This window comes from Sparus aurata, chromosome 5 (assembly GCF_900880675.1).
Source record: "Sparus aurata chromosome 5, fSpaAur1.1, whole genome shotgun sequence".
Taxonomy (NCBI): Eukaryota; Metazoa; Chordata; class Actinopteri; order Spariformes; family Sparidae; genus Sparus; species Sparus aurata.
Window position 1 is genome coordinate 4,026,767 of NC_044191.1, and position 22,787 is coordinate 4,049,553.

Here is a 22,787-nt window from a genome sequence, read left to right on the forward strand (position 1 = left end):
AGGGAACACTACAAACATCGACGAAAGCATCGTTTAACAAACTTAGTTCGCGTTATGGCGAAGTTACTAAATGTTACCCAACGTAACGTCACACACGTAAAGTGTCACTTACTCCGACATTTTCGCTCTTGCTCGGGTAAGAAACCAGTCTTCCGCCGCCTTTCACCGGCATCCTGCTTCTCCTCGAGTCGACTTAACAGGCGCTTGTCGTCGCAGTCAAACCCAACGCCGTGTAGATGTTAGCCAGTGTTAGCGAAGTGCCTAGTTTCTGTAATGAGACATGTCTTCGTGACACCAGACTGACCAGCTCCGCCCTCGTCGCAGGCAAGCAGGCTGCTGTTCCTCCGAGTGGACTGGACAGAAAGAGGGAGGTCCGTCCAAGCAGCACAACAACTGTGGGCTTACGTCGCTGCTACGACAGCACAACCATCATGGAGAAGCACATTTCCCGCTTCCTTCATTGGAAACGTTGGTGAATGTTTCGCTGGCAGAAGCAATACTTCCATTGAGAGTGTGTTTCACAGCGGACCGCTGCTTCACAGCTGTGGAGATGTCGATGTACACACTGTTGCCACAGAGCCGACAGTAAGCTATCATACAGTATAAGGGGTGTACAATAATGGTGCGTTCCATTGCAAGTAGGAAGTGGGAATTTCCGTGTTGGTCTTCCTGACTTCCAATGTAAAAGCGTCCCGGTGGATCTGCGCTGAAAAATATGGATGCTCCATACAAACGGGTGTTTTAATGGCAAATCTGCGAATAAGTCAAGCGGCTACGGCAGCTGGTTCAAGTAGAAGTAAAGGTACGGTCAAAATTGCCATTTAGAGTACTAAAATGGCCTTCTTAAATAACTTGAGTCGTGAGGAACTTACGAGAAAAAAGACAAGCACACCACAATCTTTGATCGGACAAGGCTCTGACTGATTTGATCATTTCAACCACAAATGGGTTTATTTGGGGCAAAAGTTAAGAGATGAACAGACATCTGTATATATTTGTGATAAAATGCAACATGTACACCAGGGCAATATCCCAAATGTGTATCATTAAAGTGTTAACACAATATTAAAATATTATGAAACTTTAAGTTAAAATTATGTTGTTTGCTCGTAGTTTCCTATATCATATGTTTATGTTATGCCAAAAAGTAAATATAGTGAGTGTCAAAATGTCAGTGTCTTTAAACTTTGGACTTGGGATGTTTATACTGGATCAGTGTGTTGCCCCACATAGATCTGCCCAAGCACATGAAGGCAATAAGATTAATCTGTCAACGCAATTTTTAAGCCATGCCCCTGCTGCAGCTGTTGTCATTATGCTGCTTTGAACAGTCATGTTGTGGTGGCTGTAATAGAGAGCGCAAGCAGACCTCCTAGCTGGCTTTATGACAATGTATGTATCCTAAAGTTGCCTTTGCCACAGAGCTTATTTCCTGTAATAATCTAAAATCAATTGAAAAATACCATTCTGTTTAGGGAACAAGGGAGTTTCTTACTTCTAGATGAGCCTACAGAAATACATCATCCCAGCATCACTATACTGTATGATTTATCTTATCTAGCAACCTTGTGTATCAAAGTGTTTGGCAGGGGGAGATTTTGACATGAGTCTGGTGCTTGAGGAATAGTCAAGGAGTCACCAAAATACCAAGGAAAATTCTGGAAAATTCTGATTGAAAAGAATATATATGAATATGAATATATTTTGCAGGATGAAAGTGTTGTGCTGCTGCCAGTGGGATTGGAAAACAACATTCTAGCCTCTACTTGCTGGGACTTTGTCAGAAATATACTGTAGGTCTATATTCACAAAGTTAAAGCAGCCATCAGAAAAACAACAGTCAACTGATGTAATCCATCACAATCGATTACAATATTAACTGCATGTTCAGTCCATCATTTCCAATACAGTCTCCCTCCCAGCTTTTCTCTTGTCTTTTCAAAAGCCATTTTTTCAGTTTTGTATAAAGAGGGCAAAGATCCAACTTCGTATGAAGGATATAGATCTATCAGCTTGCTCTGTAATGACTTAAAATGACTTCTCCTACCAATCACCCCACAGCCATCTAGAAAAGTTCTCTGATGACTCTGCTATCGTTGGCCGCATCGGGGACGGGACAACAGAGCCTACAGAGAGCTTATTAAGGACTTTGTAGACTTGTGCCAGCGGAACATCTCCAGCTCAGTGCCGGGAAGACCAAAGAGCTGGTGGTGGATTTCCACAGGCACAAACAACCCTGCACACAGGTGATCATCCAGGGAACAGACAAGGTGCTAACACTATCAGGAGAACACTAAACCTTATATCGTGCATTAAAAACAATTCCCAGTGTACCATGATGCCCAAAGACATTTGATTGACTGGGTAAAATGGAGCTACCTATACCATGCAGTTAGTACATTTTGGTATGTATTTGGTACACATTTGCAGTTTTTTCATAGATAGTCAAAACTTCTTTCTTTGTTCTCTCTCTTCTCTACCTCTCTCCCTAGGGGCTGCCTGCCCCCAAGTTCTCTTCTCCCAGATTCTTCTGGGCCTAACAGCTACTGATAGCTGCCAGCTGCATTTCCAGCAGGCCCAAAGAACTTCTCCTCACAGCAGCCGTACAAGGTCCTGCTAGTATTCCAGATCAGTCAACACCAGCAGCTGCGACGTAAAGTTTACCAGCTAACTCTACAATCTGAGGAACACAAAGTAAATTAGCGCAGAACTGCTATCCCTGTAAAAGAGAGGAGCGACCAGTTTCCTTCACCCACTGTCTTTCATCGGACAGTAGGTAGGAAGAACAGCATTGTTCAACATTGGGATACAACCTTTTCCTGCTCTGCTCATCAACCAAAGGAAACACCAGCACCTTTTCTTCAAAGACGTACATTGAACTGGGCCTAGGTAGCACACAGCATAGCATAGCATGGCAAGGCTAAGGACAGGACTGTTTAACTCTGGTTGATATAATGCACATGTGTTCAATCTTTGTTCACTGCTTGGGTGTTATTCTGATCTCAGGTCAGGTAATCATTAGTTTGCCTTTCTACATGACTAATTTGACATGTAATTTGACACAGACTGAGGGTCTCTGCATGCAACTAACCATCTTCTCTAACCTGGTCACACACACGCACACACACACACACACACACACACACACACACTCAATGCACCATACTGAAACACCAAACTGCTGGAACTACAGATCCCCCTCCCCACCTGCAATTGGATTAGAAACTTCCTGTCAAGTCGCCCACAGTCTGTGAGACTCGGCCCCCACCAGTCCACTGCACTCACACTCAGCACTGGTTCCCCTCAAGGCTGCGTTCTGAGCCCTCTTCTGTACGCCCTGTACACCTACGACTGCTCTCCAACTCACCCAACCAACCACATTATTAAATACTAGTGCAGTGCCCGTAAGAAAAGTGTATTCCTATAAAAAAGTGGGAGGTTAAGGAGCTTTTTCATGGATGGCCAAATGAGGCTGTGTTTGAAGGTGGGACGTCAGGGATATTTAGGTTTGTTGTGAAATCCGATATTCCAGGGTATAATTGGCTGTTTTTGACTATTTTAGATTTTGCCATTATATTTCATCTTAAAAGCTATTTACTTGGTGTCATTATTTTCAGCACAACATCACATGTGTGACTGTACAGTTCTTTTTTTTTATTTTGACATACTGTATTAACACAATGGATGTGAAATGACATGAAATCCGAGTAGAAAAAGTTAGATTTTTTTACTGTGAAAACCACAAATATGTTTAACAAACCATTTTTTTTTTTTTTTTTTTTACTTATAATGCAAATATAAATTGTTGTTTATCTAAATGTGTGCATCCATTAAAAAAATGTACAAAGTTATATGTAACTATTTACATTTAAATGCAGGCAATGCTCAGGTCTGCCTGTGCTCCTTCCAGCTACATGAAGAGCTGGACTGCCTGCTCCACATTCAGCTTCTCCTCTATTCTGACTCATTAAACAAAAAAACGACTCCACTACTCACTAAACACACTACACCAAACACTACATAACACACTAACTACACACTCCAAACACGCTAAATGTCACAAATCTCTCAACTCTCACACACACCGACTGTCGTTGCATGTAAATCATCAGCCTAGGTCCCTCCCACAACTTCCTGTTCCTCAACAACCAAACTTGCTGCTTGGACACTTTCGTGACAAAAGCCCGTTTTTACCGTTTCTTCCTGCACCAGACACAAAGCAAATGTGACGGCAATGTTTGCGAAAAAGCTTGGCGGACATTATTTACCCTAGGTCCGGTTTTGGACGTGCCGATGCTTCCGGTCCGTCGCTTCGGGAGGTGGGCCGTATAAATCAGTGCTTGGCTCTGGTGCGGACGTGACTGTGGTGGCTCCGGTGGACATGCTTGTGGAATTTGCAAAGCATTTATGAAATAATTTATTAACGGTATCATTGCAGTCCAAACAAATGTGAAATAGCACACCCTTGAACCACGCAGAAGCCATGTTGAAACTCTCAGGTCAGTCTGATCCTGATCCGCAGAGATATTTGAGGAATACACACACACACACACACACACACACACAGACAGACAGACAGAGGTTATTTGCTTTTATAGAGAGATGCGGATGACACCACAGTGGTTGGACTCATCCGAGGCGAGGACGAGACAGCGTACAGGGCCGAAGTGGAGGAACTGTCACTATGGTGCTCAGACAACAACCTGACCCTGAATATCCAAAAGACAAAAGAACTCATCATGGACTTCAGGAAGAACAGACATGACCACACCCCCCTCCTCATAAATGGAGAACAGGTGGAGACTGTCACCACCTTCAGGTTTCTGGGCACCCACATCTCCACAGACCACTCCTGGACCTACAACATCAGGGCCCTGGATAAGAAGGCTCAGCAGCGACTACACTTCCTGCGTGTCCTCAGGAAAAACAAACTGGACACAAAGCTGCTGCTGGCCTTCTATCACTCCTCTGTGGAGAGCGTACTGACGTACTGTCTGGGTGTGTGGTACGCAGGCTCAACAGCCGAGGACAGGAAGGCGGTGCAGAGGGTCATAAACACTGCCCAAAAGATCATCGGCTGCCCTCTGACCAGCCTGGAACACATCGCCACATCCTGCTGCCTCAGGAGAACCAAGGCCATCACAGGAGACCCCTCACACCCTGCCTACCCCCTGTTTGATCTGTTGCCCTCTGGGAGACGCTACAGGTCAACAAAGTCCCACACCAGCAGACTGACAGATAGCTTCTTCCCCTGGGCCATACAAACTACGAATATGAATGGATACACTCACAACCCCCCCCCCAGCCGACAAGAACAAACCCAGTCTACCTCCTCCTACCTCCCTTAGCACCTTAAAGGGCTATATATATGTATATATATAATATATTCTATATAGATATATACATATATATTATAGTATATACATATATGTATATATACATATATTATATATATATATATACTATATTATATATCATATATACATAATATATATATATATATATATATATATATATATAGATATATAATATATATATATATATCTATATATGTATATCTATATATATATATATATATATATATATATATGTATATATATATATATATATATATAGATATATATATATGTATCTCTCCTCCTCCCTTTAGCACCTTAAAGGGCTATATATATGTATATATGTATGTATATATATATATATATATATATATATATATATATATATATAAGTTGGCAACTCCACTTCTTTTCTCATCCTGCAGTTTGGTCTGTTTCCCTCAGTAACCTCTAGATGTTACTGCTTCTCTATGAATGACAGTGAGTCTGATTGTGGCTCTCTCAGCTGCTGGGATCGGCTCTATACTGAAAGGATAGAATAGAATAGAATAGAATAGAATATATATATATATATATATATATATATATATATATATATATATATATATATATATATATATATATATATATATATATATATATATATATACACATATATATATATATATATATATATACATACATATATACATACATATATATATACACATATATATATATATATATTTGTATATTTATTTATATTACCATTTGTTCTATGTGTTGCTTTTTTTTTAATTTGTTGCTGCAAGGAGCACCCTCAGTTTCATTATACTGTCCTGTACAATGACAATAAAGGCTATTCTATTCTATTCTATTCTATTCTATTCTATTCTATCCTTTCAGTATAGAGCCGATCCCAGCAGCTGAGAGAGCCACAATCAGACTCACTGTCATTCATAGAGAAGCAGCAACATCTAGAGGTTACTGAGGGAAACACACCAAACTGCAGGATGAGAAAAAGAAGTGGAGTTGCCATGTCCAGTTACAATAGGACAGCAATATAATCATTAGAATATAATACTACTATAATTTTGAGGCAGTGGTTAAGCTAACAATTAACTTTGACACAAACCAAGCATCATGTGAAAAATCTTTAAAAATCTGTATTTGAATTTGCAAATACGCGTATGTAAATAACTCGTGAAAAAATTCATTCACATGTAAAAAGGATTTTACATTTTCACATGTTAAAGTTTGTGTTCGTAGGTGAAAATAGCCATTCACATTTTAAAAACTCCATTTAGATTATTGTTATTATTACCGATGGTATGTATTATTAGTTCCCACTATTGCCTTTGAAACATTGAACTAATGCAGTCTCATTATCTTCTGTCCAGATTTGTGCTCCATGATATCTCAGTGAATAGTGGGAGTCACCAATCTTAAGCATATATTTGTTGGAGTGATTAACACTAGTGATGGACCTTTCATAATAATGGGGATTTTAAAATTAAAAGTTGTCCTAAGGGTGAAAGACAATGCAGTTATTCAAATCAAAAAGGTTTATCAAAAGGTCCACTTTGACAAATATTTGAATATATTATAATATTTGTCTCACAGTGTTACCAACATGTTTACTTCAAGTTTTATGTTTTGAAGACATAACAATTGTTATGATGTAAGGACTTTGTTTGTAGTAACATGACAGAGTTGTTGCAGTCAGAAACTTTGGGGGGCGCCAGTTCACACGAAATGCAAATATCTACTTAATGTTGCTTTAACTGATAAACAGAAGAATGATGTCACAGGTATCGTCAGCAATACTTATACAGCCATGATTGCAAAAACAGTGGCTGAAGTGATGCAGAAACACTGTGGTCAGTGCCTGCTCAGGCCTGTGGGAACTGAGCGGCCTTTATTGTGGCCAGCCTAAGGCACACCTGTGCAATAATCATGCCGTCTAATCAGCATCTTGATATGCCACACCTGTGAGGTGGGATGGATTATCTCGGCAAAGGACAAGTGCTCACTAACACAGATTTAGACAGATTTGTGAACAATATTTGAGAGAAATGTTTTTTTTTGTGTCGGTCATGAAAAATGGGAGCAAAAACAAAAGTGTTGCGTTTATATTTTTGTTCAGTGTATAAGAAAGGTCAGAGCAGACTCCATCTGCTGAGGAAGCTCAGGTCCTTTGGAGTGCAGGGGCACTTCTGACATCTTTCTATGACTCTGTGGTGGCATCAGCCATTTTCTATGGAGTAGTCTGCTGGAGCAGCAGCATCTCAGCAGCAGGCAGAAGTAGAGTTGATAAACTTATCAAAAAGGCCAGCTCCATCCTGTGATGCCCTCTTGACCCAGTGCAGGTGGTGGGAGAGAGCAGGATGATGGACAAGCTGTCATCACTGCTGGTGCATTAGTCCCGCCCCCTATAGGTCACTGGGCGCGTTCAAGTTGACCTCCTGCTGCCTGATCACATCAGCGAGATCTGCTGGCGACAGCAGGGGCGGGGATACACATGCTGCTATGAAGTCGGACACTCTCTCTTCCCGTAGACGTGACGCGACCTGGCTGAGTTTGCGGTGTTTGCCTTCTTCATCGGCGAAGAAGTGGAGGAAATTGAAATTCCATTAATTTTTGATTATAATCAACGACTGCGATCAGTTTTCTTACCTGATGCTATGGGAACTTTGCTGGCCTTTTTCTCATATTAATCTCCTTCAGAAATTATTCAATCTGAGATGTTCAAAATATTAGTCAACCAAAACATTTGGGCTGAGGGAACAGAGCAGTAGAACTGCTGCTGTGTTGCATGCAGACGACCGGAGATCAAGACCCGTGTCAAGCCTGTATTTTTGCAGAGGATGTGTTCATCTGATTACTTTTATTTATATATATATATATATATATATATATATATATATATATATATATATACAGTTCATATTTAGAGACAACAGAATGTGACAGCTTTGTCACAATAACAACTTCAAATTTGGATACTTTGTAATTACTTCACTTCAAACGGTCACACAGTGGCGCATCAAGAGTAGATGAATAGCCTAAATGTTGTCTTACTGTAAATGATCATGTTCTGTTTTCCTTGTAATGTCACCATTAAATAAATTTTAACTTTGCCTATCTGGTACATTATAGTAAGTCTTGCACAATAACAATACAATACAATTACAACAGTTATTCATTATTATGATGACAACTGTGCTTAGGTGTATCATGATTAAATCACAGCTGAGGGGAATTTGCTGACTACATTTAACAAATAAGCATAACTATAGACACATAAGATGATGCATTTTCTCATAGCAACATCACAATGAATGAAATACATTTCACTGAATGAATGAAATACAATAATCAGAACAAATGACTGAATCAGATGCCTTGTCCCGCTGCACCATCTCATCACACGCAGAATAGCTCAGGATAATTCTTTGTATTGTTAATGTGACGGGAACAGAAAGGGTTAATTAATAAGAGTGGATAGTACAGATAACACTGGACACAGCAGTTAACCACTTCTCCATCATCACCACAAGTAGGGTGACAGAACTGAGCAGTTTATTGACGACATCTTTCAGGGTTGTTGCGTTACATGAAGGATTTTATAGGTTTATTCATGGTGACTATCCTATAGGTGCGGCCACACAGCTGCTACTTATCTGAAAGTATTTGATATTTGAGTAGAAAAGAGGCAGAGGCCTTATGGATATGGAAATTCATCGAAACACACGTCATATACGTCAGCGTAGATGACAACCAATTAGGGCAAAGTCCTGACGTCATGAAGGTGGGTCTGGGGTCGCGCAGTACCTGGAGAGCAACTGCGCGAATCCTCTGCAGCAGCCTCGCTCCCGCGATAACTTAAGGTCATGTGACATCAGATGCGGAGCAGAAACCACTCCCATCCAGGTCATCGTGGACACATTTTAACCAGCATGCATCACGATTTATGCAGCGCTGCGCAGCACTGCGTGATCTTGAACTCGCCTATTATCACAGCACTGGGCAGCTCCTTCAGCAACAGACTGATACACCCCAAGTGTGTGAAGGAGAGGTATCACAGGTCCAAGTGTGTGAAGGAGAGGTATCACAGGTCCAAGTGTGTGAAGGATAGGTATCACAGGTCCAAGTGTGTGAAGGATAGGTATCACAGGTCCAAGTGTGTGAAGGAGAGGTATCACAGGTCCAAGTGTGTGAAGGATAGGTATCACAGGTCCAAGTGTGTGAAGGAGAGGTATCACAGGTCCAAGTGTGTGAAGGAGAGGTATCACAGGTCCAAGTGTGTGAAGGAGAGGTATCACAGGTCCAAGTGTGTGAAGGAGAGGTATCACAGGTCCAAGTGTGTGAAGGAGAGGTATCACAGGTCCAAGTGTGTGAAGGAGAGGTATCACAGGTCCAAGTGTGTGAAGGAGAGAGATCACAGGTCCAAGTGTGTGAAGGAGAGGTATCACAGGTCCAAGTGTGTGAAGGAGAGGTATCACAGGTCCAAGTGTGTGAAGGAGAGGTATCACAGGTCCAAGTGTGTGAAGGAGAGGTATCACAGGTCCAAGTGTGTGGAATGTGATAAAGCTGACATGGTTCTGTCCCTGTCTGATTTTCCATTGTCGGTGTCACACAGTGAGCTGGTGCAAGAGCAGCAGAGTGACTCCTCATTAAAAGAAATGTATGACCGTGTTTTGTCTGCGTCTGAAGTTAGCAGTGCTGCTAGTGGCTACTTTTTGCAGAATGGGGTGTTGTTGAGGAAATGGGTCGCTCTGGGTTATGACAATGTGGGGAAGGCTGTTTTTCAGGTAGTGGTGCCGGTTAAATTCCGTCCACAGGTTTTAAAAGTGGCACATGATTAAAGTGGACACTTTGGCGTGAGAAAAACCTATTTGAATGTCTTAAGGCATTTTTTTGGCCACACGTAAAAAGGGACGTTGCTTTGTATATTAAAACATGTCATGTGTGTCAATTAACAGGAAATCCGAACAAGGGCACCAAGCCTGCTCCACTTCAGCCTATTCCAGCTGTCAGTGAACCATTTGATCGTCTCATTGTGGACTGTGTGGGGCCGTTGCCGTGCGCAAAGTCTGGCTGTAAGTATCTGCTCACGGTTATGTGCCAAAGCACCAGGTATCCTGCTGCGTACCCGCTAAGGTCCATAACAACAAAAGCGGTGCTAAAGGCTTTAACCCAGTATATTTCAGTGTTTGGTATTCCAAAGAGTATTCAGAGTGACCAGGGCTCAAATTTTTCTTCACATATGTTCGGGCAGGTGTTGAAACTTTTACGCATAGGGCATAACCAGTCATCAGCTCACCACGCGCAAAGCCAAGGCGCTTTGGAAAGGTACCACTAGACGCTGAAGTCTCTCCTGCACGCATATTGTGTGCTGTCTCTGAGGTGGGAGCTAGCTGCAGTGGTGACCGGGAGGACCTGATTGTGGTTATTGGAAGCACCTGGGCTCAGTGCTCCACAGGTTATAAAAGCCCCAGCTTCTTGCCAGCCGCTCTCTCTCAGACCTTGACCACATTTGCACCTTCTTGGTTTTGTTACCTTTTGTTTACTTTACTGCACAACACCCATCACACCTCCATATACATGCACCCACATGAACACCACTGATAATGCTGATTGAAACACATCCCATTCATTAGTGATTATTTAAATAATAAAACATGGACTTGCCAGTTTTTTGTTGTCCTTTTCCCTTCGTTTGTCATGGCCTACAGCCAGGTTTATGACAACATCTCTTAACGCTGCACAAAGAGTTGCCTTGCTTGTGACGGATGACGTCCAGAGCCACCCAGTCGTATGTGACCATAACGTCCCGCTACATATCCGAGGTAGCCGGTAGGTGGATTACCAACTTTTTCAGACGCAGCGCCATTGCCAGTCAAGTCTTGAAAGAAAAACAAAAGTTGCTGAATCTGGAACAGCACAAACTCAAGACCAATGTGGTCATCAGATGGAATAGCACACATGTCATGCTCCAGCGCTTCCTGGAGCAGCAGCCAGCAGTAACTGCTGCCCTGTTGTCACATGAGGTGAGGAAGAATGAAAAAGATGTCAGTGAGGCCGACATTACAGCTGCAGAAGAAATAGTCACTGCTATGAAGCCCATGAAGATTGCCACTGTGGTCATGGAAGGAGAAAACTCCCACACTGTCAGCAGTTGCACCAGTCCATGCCCACCTGATCCAAGAACTCCAGGAGAGCCCAGGTGACTCTAACATGATAAAAGAGATCAAAACTGCCATATGCCAGGACCTCAAGAAGAGGTACTTAGATGATCAGAGGGAGACTCTTTGTGTGTTCAGCTCTGGATCCCCGATTTAAGACCTTGCCGTTCTTGACTGAGGATGAACGCCAGACCATCTATGATCGAGTCACCACAGAGGCTGCAAGGACCCAGCAGCCGTTTCAGGATAGCTAGACTATTAGACTGCTTCCAAATATTCTTTCAATATTTTTCATGGACAGTCAATATGAATATTGCATACATATTTTTAAAAGCATAAATACTAAAAGTTTAAAATGCATAAACACTGGTGAATGTCAGTAAACCTTTATATTACATGAACAACAGATTATGTCAACATTTAATTGTAATTTATTTCATTTGAGCTTATTTAATTTACTTAATTTCATGTGATGCTGTTTTTCAGCATGGAGGAGCTGGAGAGGATGTGACAGGTGAGCCAGAGACTCAGGCTGATGGAGAAGAGGAGGAAGATGAGGATGCAGGGCTGGAGGTTCCAGGTGAGGAGGACAAAGGGAGCAGCCAAGGTCCCGAGGAAGAGGAGAGCTATGCAGCACTGTTCACGTCTAAGAAGAGGCCCAGAGATTCTTGTGGCTTTGCGTACCTTCTTGGCAAAACATATGCTTTAGATCAGTAGAGGAAAGACCCCCTAATGTCAACAGATAGTTTTGGTTCTTATCCCTGCAGCTGAATATTTGAGCCTCACTGTGCTGAATGTTTGTTCAGAGTTTGACACTAAAAGACCTATTCAGATTTTTCCACTCAAAGTTTATTTCCTCATTTAAAAAAACAGATTCCGCAGAGCAAGTGTAATGTACATGACTCAGTGCTTAAAGTTTCATATTACATTTGTGTTACTTTGATATTTGTCCAATATTCAAGTTACACATGCACAAATCCTCTGTCTTGTCTTGTCTTTATTATTCAATCAAAAAAAAGTTTGCTTCAATCAAAATATATATTTTCAATAAAAAACCTTAACTTCAATAAAAAAAAACCTTTTCAATCAAAGAAAAAAAGTGTTTGAATGCAAAAATATAGTTGAGACTCAAAAAAATGCATTTGAACACTGTTTTTCTTTGATTGAAAATGTTTTCTTTGATAGAAGTAAAGGTTTTTTTGTTTGAAGCAACTTTTTTGATTGAAGTAATGCTGTTTTGTGTTTGGGCCATATTATGGGTAGGACATTTGTGTCTTTATTTTTCAATCAAAAAAGAAGTTGCTTCAAACAAAAAAAAATATTTTCCATAAAAAAAATCACTTCAATCAAAAAAAACTTTTTCAATCATAGAAAAAAAGTTTTTGAATGCAAACAAATATTTGAGACTCAAAAAACTGCATTTGAACACTTTTTTTTTTTATTGAAAATGTTTTCTTTGATTGAAGTAATCTTTTTTGTGTTTGGGCCATATTATGGGTAGGACATTTGTGTCTAAATTATTCAATCCCCAAAAAGTTGCTTCAATCAAAAGAAATATTTTCAAAGAAAAAACTGTTCAAATGCAAAAATAAAATTGAATCCCCCCCTAAAAACAAAAAAATAATTTGAAGTGTTGTTGTTTTTTATTGAAAATATTTTTTTCGATTTGAAGTGATTTTTTTTTTTCTAATGAAGTGAAAAAATTTTTGAAGTCGTTTTTTTTTTTTTTAATATATTTTGACACAAACATCCCGCAGTGGGCGGGTGCTTCCCCATTGGTCAGACATGTTTGAGTGACAAGTGTCTACACCAACGACATCTTTCTGACAAGCAAGTCATGGCCGCCAGCAAGCCAGGGAGCAGTGGTGGAGTTGTTGTAAACTACAGCATTAAAATGATTGGTGTCATGTTATTAGCCTACTCTGTTTGATATTTCAATTAAACATGAAGCTTGCTAACTTAGTTCACGTTGACTAATTTGTGTGATTGTGTTAGATATCTAACGCCGTCATATTGTCAGGCAGGCTAGCTGATAATGTTAGCCAATGGCCCTGCACACTCAATGACCTAAGTACAGAGGCTTGCTATGTGCTGGTCAAACAACAGTCCACAGGCCAACTGTTGCCCACAGCGCTGCCTGTTTAGCAGCAACAGATCATGCAGAGCCTGAGTCTATCTTCTCACACAGCCCAGTGGTCAAGCCAGCCGTGGTTCACGTTTGCTTGGTCAAATCAGCCGCACGCTGTTTTCTAGTGCGCGAATCTACTAACATTTACGGTAATCCTAATGACACCGCTCTTAAGAGCTGCTGGTAGTGACAGTGGGGCAGACTACAGTCACACAGTCAGACCCATGAAAATTACGATACTTTTACAGTAATTATTCCCGGTAATAAACTGAAAGTATCACGAAGGTATGCGTCCGGATTTCAAAGTAAAGGAAAAAACAGAAAAAAACAGAAAAAAATAAGGATATTTCACCCAACTTTGACGTGGAATGAAAAGCTTATTTTCCATAAGTAGTCTATGATTCACCACTAAACTTAGTACTTCCTAGACTACATGCATGCATAATATGAAGTACTTTTACTGTGTGCTGTTTGAGTAATCCTGTGTCAAAATCCTTAACAGAGTACAAGGATAATAAGGATAGTTTGCCCTTTTTGTTAAGTAAAAGATCAGTGTATTTTCTTCAACACTGTGTAATTCTGAAACTTGGATTCATGAGTAGGTGTTTTTACAGTCATAACACCCCAAGCATATATGGCCATGGATATAACTTGAGAATTCAGCTGACAATCTGCCAGCAGAGCGGTGTCATTACGATTACCGTAATTGTTAGTAGATTCGCGTACTGCGGGGGACATTACCACTGCACAGAGGTGTGCACTCAACCCAGAGCACCTTGATCAGATTCCCTTTCTACACAAAAACCTAAAAACAAAAGAAGTCAGGTACAAGTTTTTAGGCCTATCCATGTGTCTGAATGTTAAGATTTACAATTGTATTTATTTTGTTTAAAAGAGGACTATGTGCACTTTATGTTCCTCATACTTTTCAGCTCAGTGTGTTCAGTGACAAGCAGTGACAAGCATGTATGTAATAATATGTACACATATTATTCTCTTTCTACACAAAAACCTAAAAACAAAAGAAGTCAGGTACAAGTTTTAGGCCTATCTATGGCTACGTTCACACTGCAGTTACAAGTGACCTGAATCCGATTTTTTCGCTCATATGTGACCCGTATCTGATTTGCTTTTGACAGTGTGAACAGCACAAGTCGCATTGAATCTGACATTTTCTAATCAGATTCAGGCCACATTTAAATGTGGTACTGAACCAGATACGTATCGGATTTTTTTGAATGCGACCACAATCTGAACAGCCAGGTCGCATTTAATGCGACTTTGACGTCATTCTGACCCGCGCTGCACTGTTTTGTAAATGAATGACAAATAAAGTTGATTGAAAAAATTTGCCGGCTGCCGCCACACTGTTTTTAGCATTAAGCCATACAGTCCCACGTTACCGGTTGCCGTTGCCATGTTCGCTTCTGTAAACACCGCTGTGGCGTGATGTCATCAATGATCAACTGCGCATGCGGGTCACTTCAGGAGCGTGAGCTGTTCACACAGCAATCCGTAGACAGGCCGCATTTAAAGAGGTAATGTGAACAGCCAAACAAAAAATCGGATTTGAGCAATAAATCAGAATTGTGCATTAAGACCTGCGGTGTGAACGTAGCCTATGTGTCTGAATGTTAAGGTTTACTATTGTTTTTTATTTTGTTTACAAGAAGACTATATGCATTTTTTTTTTCCTATCTATCTAGATAGATAGATAGATAGATAGACTAGTAAGCTTATTTGTTATCCTGATCCAATCTGCAATGCTTCCACACATGAACATGTCAAGGTACCATACCTCCAAACATATAAACCACGGGAGACGGGGGGGGGAGACAGGCCCATTTGTCCCACCCAAAAATTATACCGCAGAGGAAAAAAATATTTGATTTTGAAATCTTAAACTCACTTGTCTTTATTTTGAAAGCGCAACACAGGGGCTGTGTCCAAAATCAACTACTCCCTATAGTGCACTACATAGTGACTACGCCATTTTGTAGTGCTGTCCGGATGTTCAGTGGGAAATATTATACCCAATGTAGTGCACTCAAAGTATCCCACAATGCATCGCGAAAAGTAGTGTACAACCGATGGTCACTTACCAAGCAATATTTACCATCATGCATTGCGCTGCGGACGAACACATGGAGGTTTCAATTCATGTTTCATCTGTGCGATGGTAGTGACGTCATTAATGGTGCCGGAGTAGTGTCCAAAAGTGCGTTTTTATTTCTGCCAATGAGGTTAAGCTCAGTTTAAGTGATTTCTTTCTCATGGGGAAGAAAAAAAGGGAATGTTAGTTGGTAATCATTTTGTCTAGGGGGATAATTATATTTTCTGTCTAACGTTAGACTTGTTGATGTTAAGCTGATGTTGTGATTCAACATCTAACTAGTACACTCTTGCAACAGTTGAGGCCAAAATTATAAGCCCCCCTTATGAAATTAGACAAAACTCTTGATTTCTCCATGTAAATGACCATTAACAACAAGTGCATTTGTTTCCAAAATAACAAAGACACAATGTCCACTAAGTTTGATTAGGATATTTTATTGATAAACTGAGTTGAAACAAGAAACGGCAAAAATGAGACATCCAAAATTATTAGCCCTCTGGCCATTAAAAGTCAATAGTGTACCCTTTCTGAGCCACAACTGACAACAACCTCTTAGAGTAGTTCTGTACTAAATTGGCACAGGTCTCCTGAGGTGTTGCTGTCCAATTGCGTGGTTTCCAAGCATGGACATTCACTTTGAGCACCCGCCACAGATTCTCAATAGGATTGAGGTCTGGGCTCTGTGCAGGCCACTCTAGGACCTTGGTTTTGGTATCCTTCAGGAACTGTTGGACAAATTTTGATGTATGCTTTGGGTCATTGTCTTGTTGGAAGACCCAGTGACGACCTAAGGCTAGACTACGAGCAGATTCCTGCATATTATCCCTCAAAAGGTCAACATGATTTTCTTTTTTCATGATGCCATGCACCCAAACAAGGCTCCCTGTGCCCGAGGCTGCAAAACAGCCCCACAGCATGATGCTCCCACCACCATGTTTAACTGTGGGGACTGTGTTCTTTGGGTTGAAGGCCTCTCCCTTTCATCGCCAAACATAAGCCACATCCATGTGCCCAAACAGTTCCAGTTTAGTCTCATCAGACCAAAGCACAGGCTTCCAAAACTCATCTTTACCCTTCAAATGTTCACGGGCAAACTTCAGTCTGGCTGTGATGTGTCAATCTTTGAGTAAAGGGGTTCTTCTGGGACGATGGCCGTGAAGCCCACCACGATGAAGAGCCATCGCAACTGTGTTCCTTGAAACATCAACTCCAGAAGAGGCCAGTTAAGCAACAATCATCTTGGCAGATGTCCAGGCATTCTTGCTGACATCTCTGACTATTACCCTCTCCAGAGTTCTTGAACTCTTGCGCTTACAGCCACGCCCAGTTTTGTTTCCTACAGAATTTGTCTCCTTCTACTTGGCAATGATACAACGTACAGCGGTTCTAGACACTGTGAAACGCTTGGAAATGACAGTATAGCCTTCCTCCTTTCTCATGAGCATCCACTATCTTCTTTCTGAGCACAAGACTGACTTCCTTTGTCTTTGGCAAGGTGAGTAAAAGTAGTCCCTCTCAATAATGTGAGGTGCCCTGTTCCTTGGAGTCCTTTTATGCTGATTGAATGCACAGGTGTTGTTTCTCTGCTGGTCGGGAAATAATACCAGGGAGCTTTGCTGTATCTTGAGGAGCCGCTGCCTTTATTCACAGCCAAACTGCGGACTATATTGTACACTTTATTGCTGTCGCTGCTACTACTACTCCTTTCGCTTCTCCTTTCTCTCCCATTCATTCATTGTCCGCATGTGTGCACGCTCCCTCACTCTCACTCGCCCACTCACACCTTACACACCTACACCTCGCGCACCACCCTATTTCTGAAAGGGACTACGCCACTCTTACAACAATGGCAACTGCAGATGCAGGAGACCCATCAACAGAACTTGAACCCCCTCCTCTTTTACTGAAGTCGCCTGTGTGGAAGTATTTTGGATTTCCTGTGAGTTATGTTGACAACGTCCACATTGTCGACAAAAAAGCCACAGTTTGCCACCTCTGCAGAAACTAGATGGCAGGTTATTTTGTTTAAGTTTCCAACTGACTGAAGATATACGTTTTTGTTACATTATGTTGTTAAAAAAAATTTTAAATTTGAATGTAGAAATGTAGGGTGGTACATTGCGAACAAAGGCCAGATATTATATTGCATAAAAGTCTAGTCTAAAAAAAGAATCGAGTCGAACCGTGACCTTAGAATCGAAAATGTAATCGAATCGAGGATTTGGAATATCGTGACACCCCTAGTATATGCTGTATACTCACATATACCCTGGACTACACCAGTGGTTGTTACTATGAATGTTACTAGCCACTGTTGGCTGGCAAATATATGGCGGACTTTCCAGTAACATAATGGCCAAAAGCGATTTGACACTAAAAACAGTATTTAAGATGGTTGTAAAAGAATATCATTTTTCTATTAACTTAACCCATGTAACTTGAAAACGAGTAAAGTTACACAAGAACTAACGAGAAAGGAGTTAGTCTGTCTGTGTGTTTTTCACTTGTTCTTGACATTCCTATCAGTATTTTTCTATACCTTATTAATCTCCACTGCTTTCATATTAGAGATCAGATGAAGTTCAGCTGGAAACTAACACTGGTGAGGGTGATGCAGGGAGAGCCAGCACTGCAGAGTTGCAGGTGGGTGCTATATGAAGGGTGAGGTGATTTTAGTTTGTTGATCATGAGAGGAAGGTTTAAACATGATAAGAAGTGAACACGGTTGATATTATAACAAACATGACTTTAATATTGTACTAGCTTCACTAGCCCATCAGTACTTTCCTATACCTTATTCACCTAACCTTAAAGGGTTAGGGTTAGAATGCTTGCAGTCTCGTCGCATTGTGTGACATTGTGACTGTTTTCCTTTTAGGATGTTCAGAGCAGGGACAGACAGCTGAGAGACACTGAAGGCAGAGGACAGAGTCATATCAGCCACACCCAAAATTCATTGACACTCAAGTTCTGTCTGACAGAACTCTCTCCTTCCAAGAGCGGTGGTACAAGGACTTCCCCTGGCTACATTATGATGCAGTGCAGAAGGGGTTTTGTGTTTTTATTGCATGAGAATTTACCAGGACAAACTCACACCATTTGCTGTAAAATCAGAGCCCGCCTTTATCACTTCTGGATTAAAAATTGGAAAAAAGCCAATAAAAAATGTAAAGCACATGAAAGTAGTCATACACAACGTCATGCTGTCTCTGTGACTGCACAAGAAAATCACCCTGTAAATGCACAGTTGTCCAGTGCTTTTGCAAATCAACAAGCAGACAACAGGCACTGTCTGGGGAAAATTGTGAGCTCAATCAAATATTTGGCACAACAGGGACAGGCCTTGAGAGGACATGAGGATGAAAACAATCATTTTTATCAACTCTTGAAAGACAAGGCAGAGGATGATGTCCTTTTAGCCAAATGGTTGCAGAGGTCCCAGAAAGAGTACATCAGTCCACATATTCAGAATGAAATTCTGTCTACAATGAGCAACAATATTGTTAGTGGAATAGCTGATACAGTCAGAGATATACCAGTTCTTCAGTATGCAGTTATTATGGATGGAACACAAGACATTTCCGGGCAAGAACAAGAAAGTTTTTGACTGTGTTATGTTGACAATGACCCGAAGCCCCATGTAGAGTTCATTGGTTTGTATTCTGTTTCTGAGACAACAGGAAAAAGCCTTGCTGTAGTAGTTAAAGATGGGCTACTGAGATTAAACTTACCAAGGCATGGTTTACGTGGTCAAACATGTGACGGGGCAGCTAATATGGCTGGGGAGCATGCTGGTGCACAGGCAATAGCCCCATTGACACTGGCTTTTGGGTGCAGCTTTAGTACGGCAATTCCCCGCCTCCGTCCAAGTGTGAATATCTCGGAGGCGGCAAGGGGTTAAATTTCGCTCCGACCCTGATCCGCCTCTGGAGGTAGTATCAGGGCCGTATTATTAGAGAACCGAAACCAGTGTGAACGGATAAGCCAGCTTCTCGTACTGGGGGCGTGTCGATCGGACCGTATTTAACTACAAGGGTCCTTTATACAGAGAAATGTCCCACAAAGTAACGTTGCATGACCAAACAAAAGTAACGTAGTAACTGTAACTGTCTTTGGCAACTTATATGAGGAAAAAAATACCGCAGATACACGTGAAGAAGCGTCCGTCCCCCTGCCTGTCCTACTGACTCTTCGTCACATTTCTGCCTGAAAAACAGCGTCTGTCATCGGCAAAAAACTTTAATTCATCGAGTCTTTGTGATGACAATAAATCACCGCCACGGTCAACCCTCCCGACCGTGACTTCAGTGAACTTTCCTCCATAAAACAGCCTCTGTCGGGGCGCCGTTTAGCTCAGTTGGTAGCGCACGCGTCCCAAATGCCGAGGCTCTGCAGCGGGCCTGGGTTCGACTTGCTGCTTTTCACTCCCCCCCCTCTCTCTCCCTGTTTCCTGTCATATCTTCAGCTGTTCTATCAATAAAGCCATAAAAGGCCAAAAAATATTTAAAACAAAAACAAAACAGCCTCTGTCCCGCGAGTGAGGGAGTCAGATTGACAGGGAGACACGGGGAAACACCTTGAACGTCATCACCATGACGTATAACGTCATGCCTCTTTAGGAGCCACAGCGCTGGCTTTCTGTGTGAATTTACGGCTGTTCGTCTATATGGCGGAGATGCTAGCTCTCTGAATTACCATCGGCGGAGAATTGGCGAACCGCGGCTGTGGCTTTTATGCATCTTCTCCTGTGTGAATGGGGCTACTGATAAAACTAGAGCAGCCTCTTGAACTTTACGTTCATTGTGGAGGCCACTGTACTAATTTAATCACACAGAAAGCTTGCTTGCCTCTGTTCTGATCAGGGACTCATTGGATTGGGTCAACCAGCTTGGAGTCCTTTTGTCTCATTCAGGGAAATTTAAGGCAACCCATGCAACAATAGCACATGCAGAGAATCCATCATGCACTGCAATAAAACCCCTGTGTCCCACAAGATGGACAGTACGTGGCACTACCCGTTTTATTTGTAATAAGGACATAGTTGTAGTATAAGATGTCGCGGGTTAGGAGGTCGAAGGCTAAAGGGTCAAGGGGTGAGGTCATGGCGTCATCGATACGTAAAGTATGCGGATTTGCTGTCCACACAAGAACGCAAAACATGTGCGTTTACACAAAAACGCGTTTCAGTGTGGATGGTCCCACATGAGATTGACTGTAGGTGATACGCCTTGTAGATACCGGAGGGGGCGGGGCCCGGGCTCGCTGCAATTTCAAATGACAAAACAAGGCCTGTCATTTGCAGAAATCCCACTGCAGTCAAGTGAGCCACCATTGGAGAAAACCTGGTTAATTCGGCCCCCTCTTCTTATTATCTGAGTTACAGTACTGGTGCTTGGAGCTGCCGATGAGGATACTTTTTAATAATATGTAATTGTGGCAACAATGTCGATCCCCGAGTGCGACCTGACAGGCACGCTTGAGGAGTGGTTCACTATTACTCTCCTGCCTGTCAGGTCGCACTCGGGGATCAACACTTTTTGTCTGGCATGACGGCGACGGGCAGGAGCTAACGTGAGTAGTTCAAAAACCTTCTTTTTCATAAACTCTGTGTACACAAACAATGTTCTCAATGCTCTTGTTCATGAGTAGAGACCCTAGTGATGCTACGAGCAAAGTTTCATGTATTGTCGAGCCTTCTTAGTGTTCTAAAAATAGCGATTTTGATGCTCCCGTTCAAAATTAACGTGCCCAAAACCGAAACTACGGTAAATCTTAAAAGTGCCTCTTTCGTCGTAATTATGCTTTCACACTAAGGTTTGACTCATATTCAATCCCAAATAAAGCCTCGGTTGCTTTTTGGCGAGAGTTTTGCTTTAACTCGCGATTAATCGCAAATGAATTGCAATTTTTTTTGGCACATTTCTTTCTGTCTCCTTAAAGGAGAACTTCAGTCGATTTAAACATGCAGCTTCATTGCTCAAGCTACCCTTGACTTGCCAGTACCGAAGACGCGAACAAATTTGGTCCAGCCATTACAGAGCTCCGTGAACGGAGATTTAGCATTGAACGCTAACAGCATGGGGTCAGAACTTTACACTGTGTTTTAAGCGTCTTAACATGCTCCACATCTCACACCAAAAGTTATGCAACATCAGCAGACACCTTAGCACACAGCACTGTAGCGTGTATGACTCAAACTGAATAAAAAAGTAGTTAAAACAATGTGTTTGTGCAAGGAGCTACCTACCTGTTTGTTGACATCGGCGTCTTCCGGTAGCTAGACTAAACTAGTCAATCCATCGAGCGTGCACTTACTCCCTCACTGGCGGAGACGGAAACGTAATCCAGCATTTTCGTGTTTATGTTCATAATGTAGATGTCCATGTTACAGCCTGTCATGAGCCATGAGCCTTACAATAGCCTGTTAAGCCTGTTAAGTGCACACTCGATGGATATGCTAGTTTGGTCTAGCTACCGGAACACACGGATGTCAACAAACAGGTAAGTAGCTCCTTGCAGAAACACACTGTTTTAACTACTTTTTTATTCATTTTGAGTCATACACGCTACAGTGCTGTGTGCTAAGGTGTCTGCTGATGTTGCATAACTTTTGGTGTGAGATGTGGAGCATGTTAAGATGCTTAAAACACAGTGTAAAGTTCTGACCCCATGCTGTTAGCGTTCAATGCGAAGTCTCCGTTCACCGAGCTCTGTAATGGCTGGACCAAATTTGTTTGCGTCTTCGGTACTGGCAAGTCAAGGGTAGCTTGAGCAATGAAGCTGCATGTTTAAATCGACCGAAGTTCTCCTTTAATGTATTTTTTTCATGTTCTTAATACTTTCAAAAAAATAAAGGGAAAATATGCTTGCTTTATGAAAATGTTTATTCAACACTTTAAATCATGCAGGAAAGTAAAAGGCTCAAAAAATATCCCCTCACCCTAAATGGGATCAAAACAATGGTGATGTCTGCTTTTGGCGAGGGGGGGTGGGCTCTCTGCATCTGCCATGTGTTTGGCTTGCAAATGATATCCGATTCA

General features: G+C 41.7%; 1 protein-coding gene across 4 annotated transcripts in view; it reads right to left on the reverse strand.

Moving 5' to 3' along the window:
• The window catches only part of tjp2b (tight junction protein 2b (zona occludens 2)), a 266,330-nt gene that overhangs the window by 157,488 nt on the left and 86,055 nt on the right, over positions 1-22,787 (reverse strand). Inside the window, exon 1 of one of the 4 annotated variants that reach the window (XM_030417304.1) lies at positions 113-376. The exons of the other annotated variants lie outside the window; for them this stretch is intronic. Within the exon in view, the coding sequence (XP_030273164.1) occupies positions 113-172 (60 nt within the window). The 5' untranslated portion in view covers positions 173-376. Of the gene's footprint in view, positions 1-112; positions 377-22,787 lie in introns of those variants that run through there. 4 annotated transcript variants of the gene reach the window in all.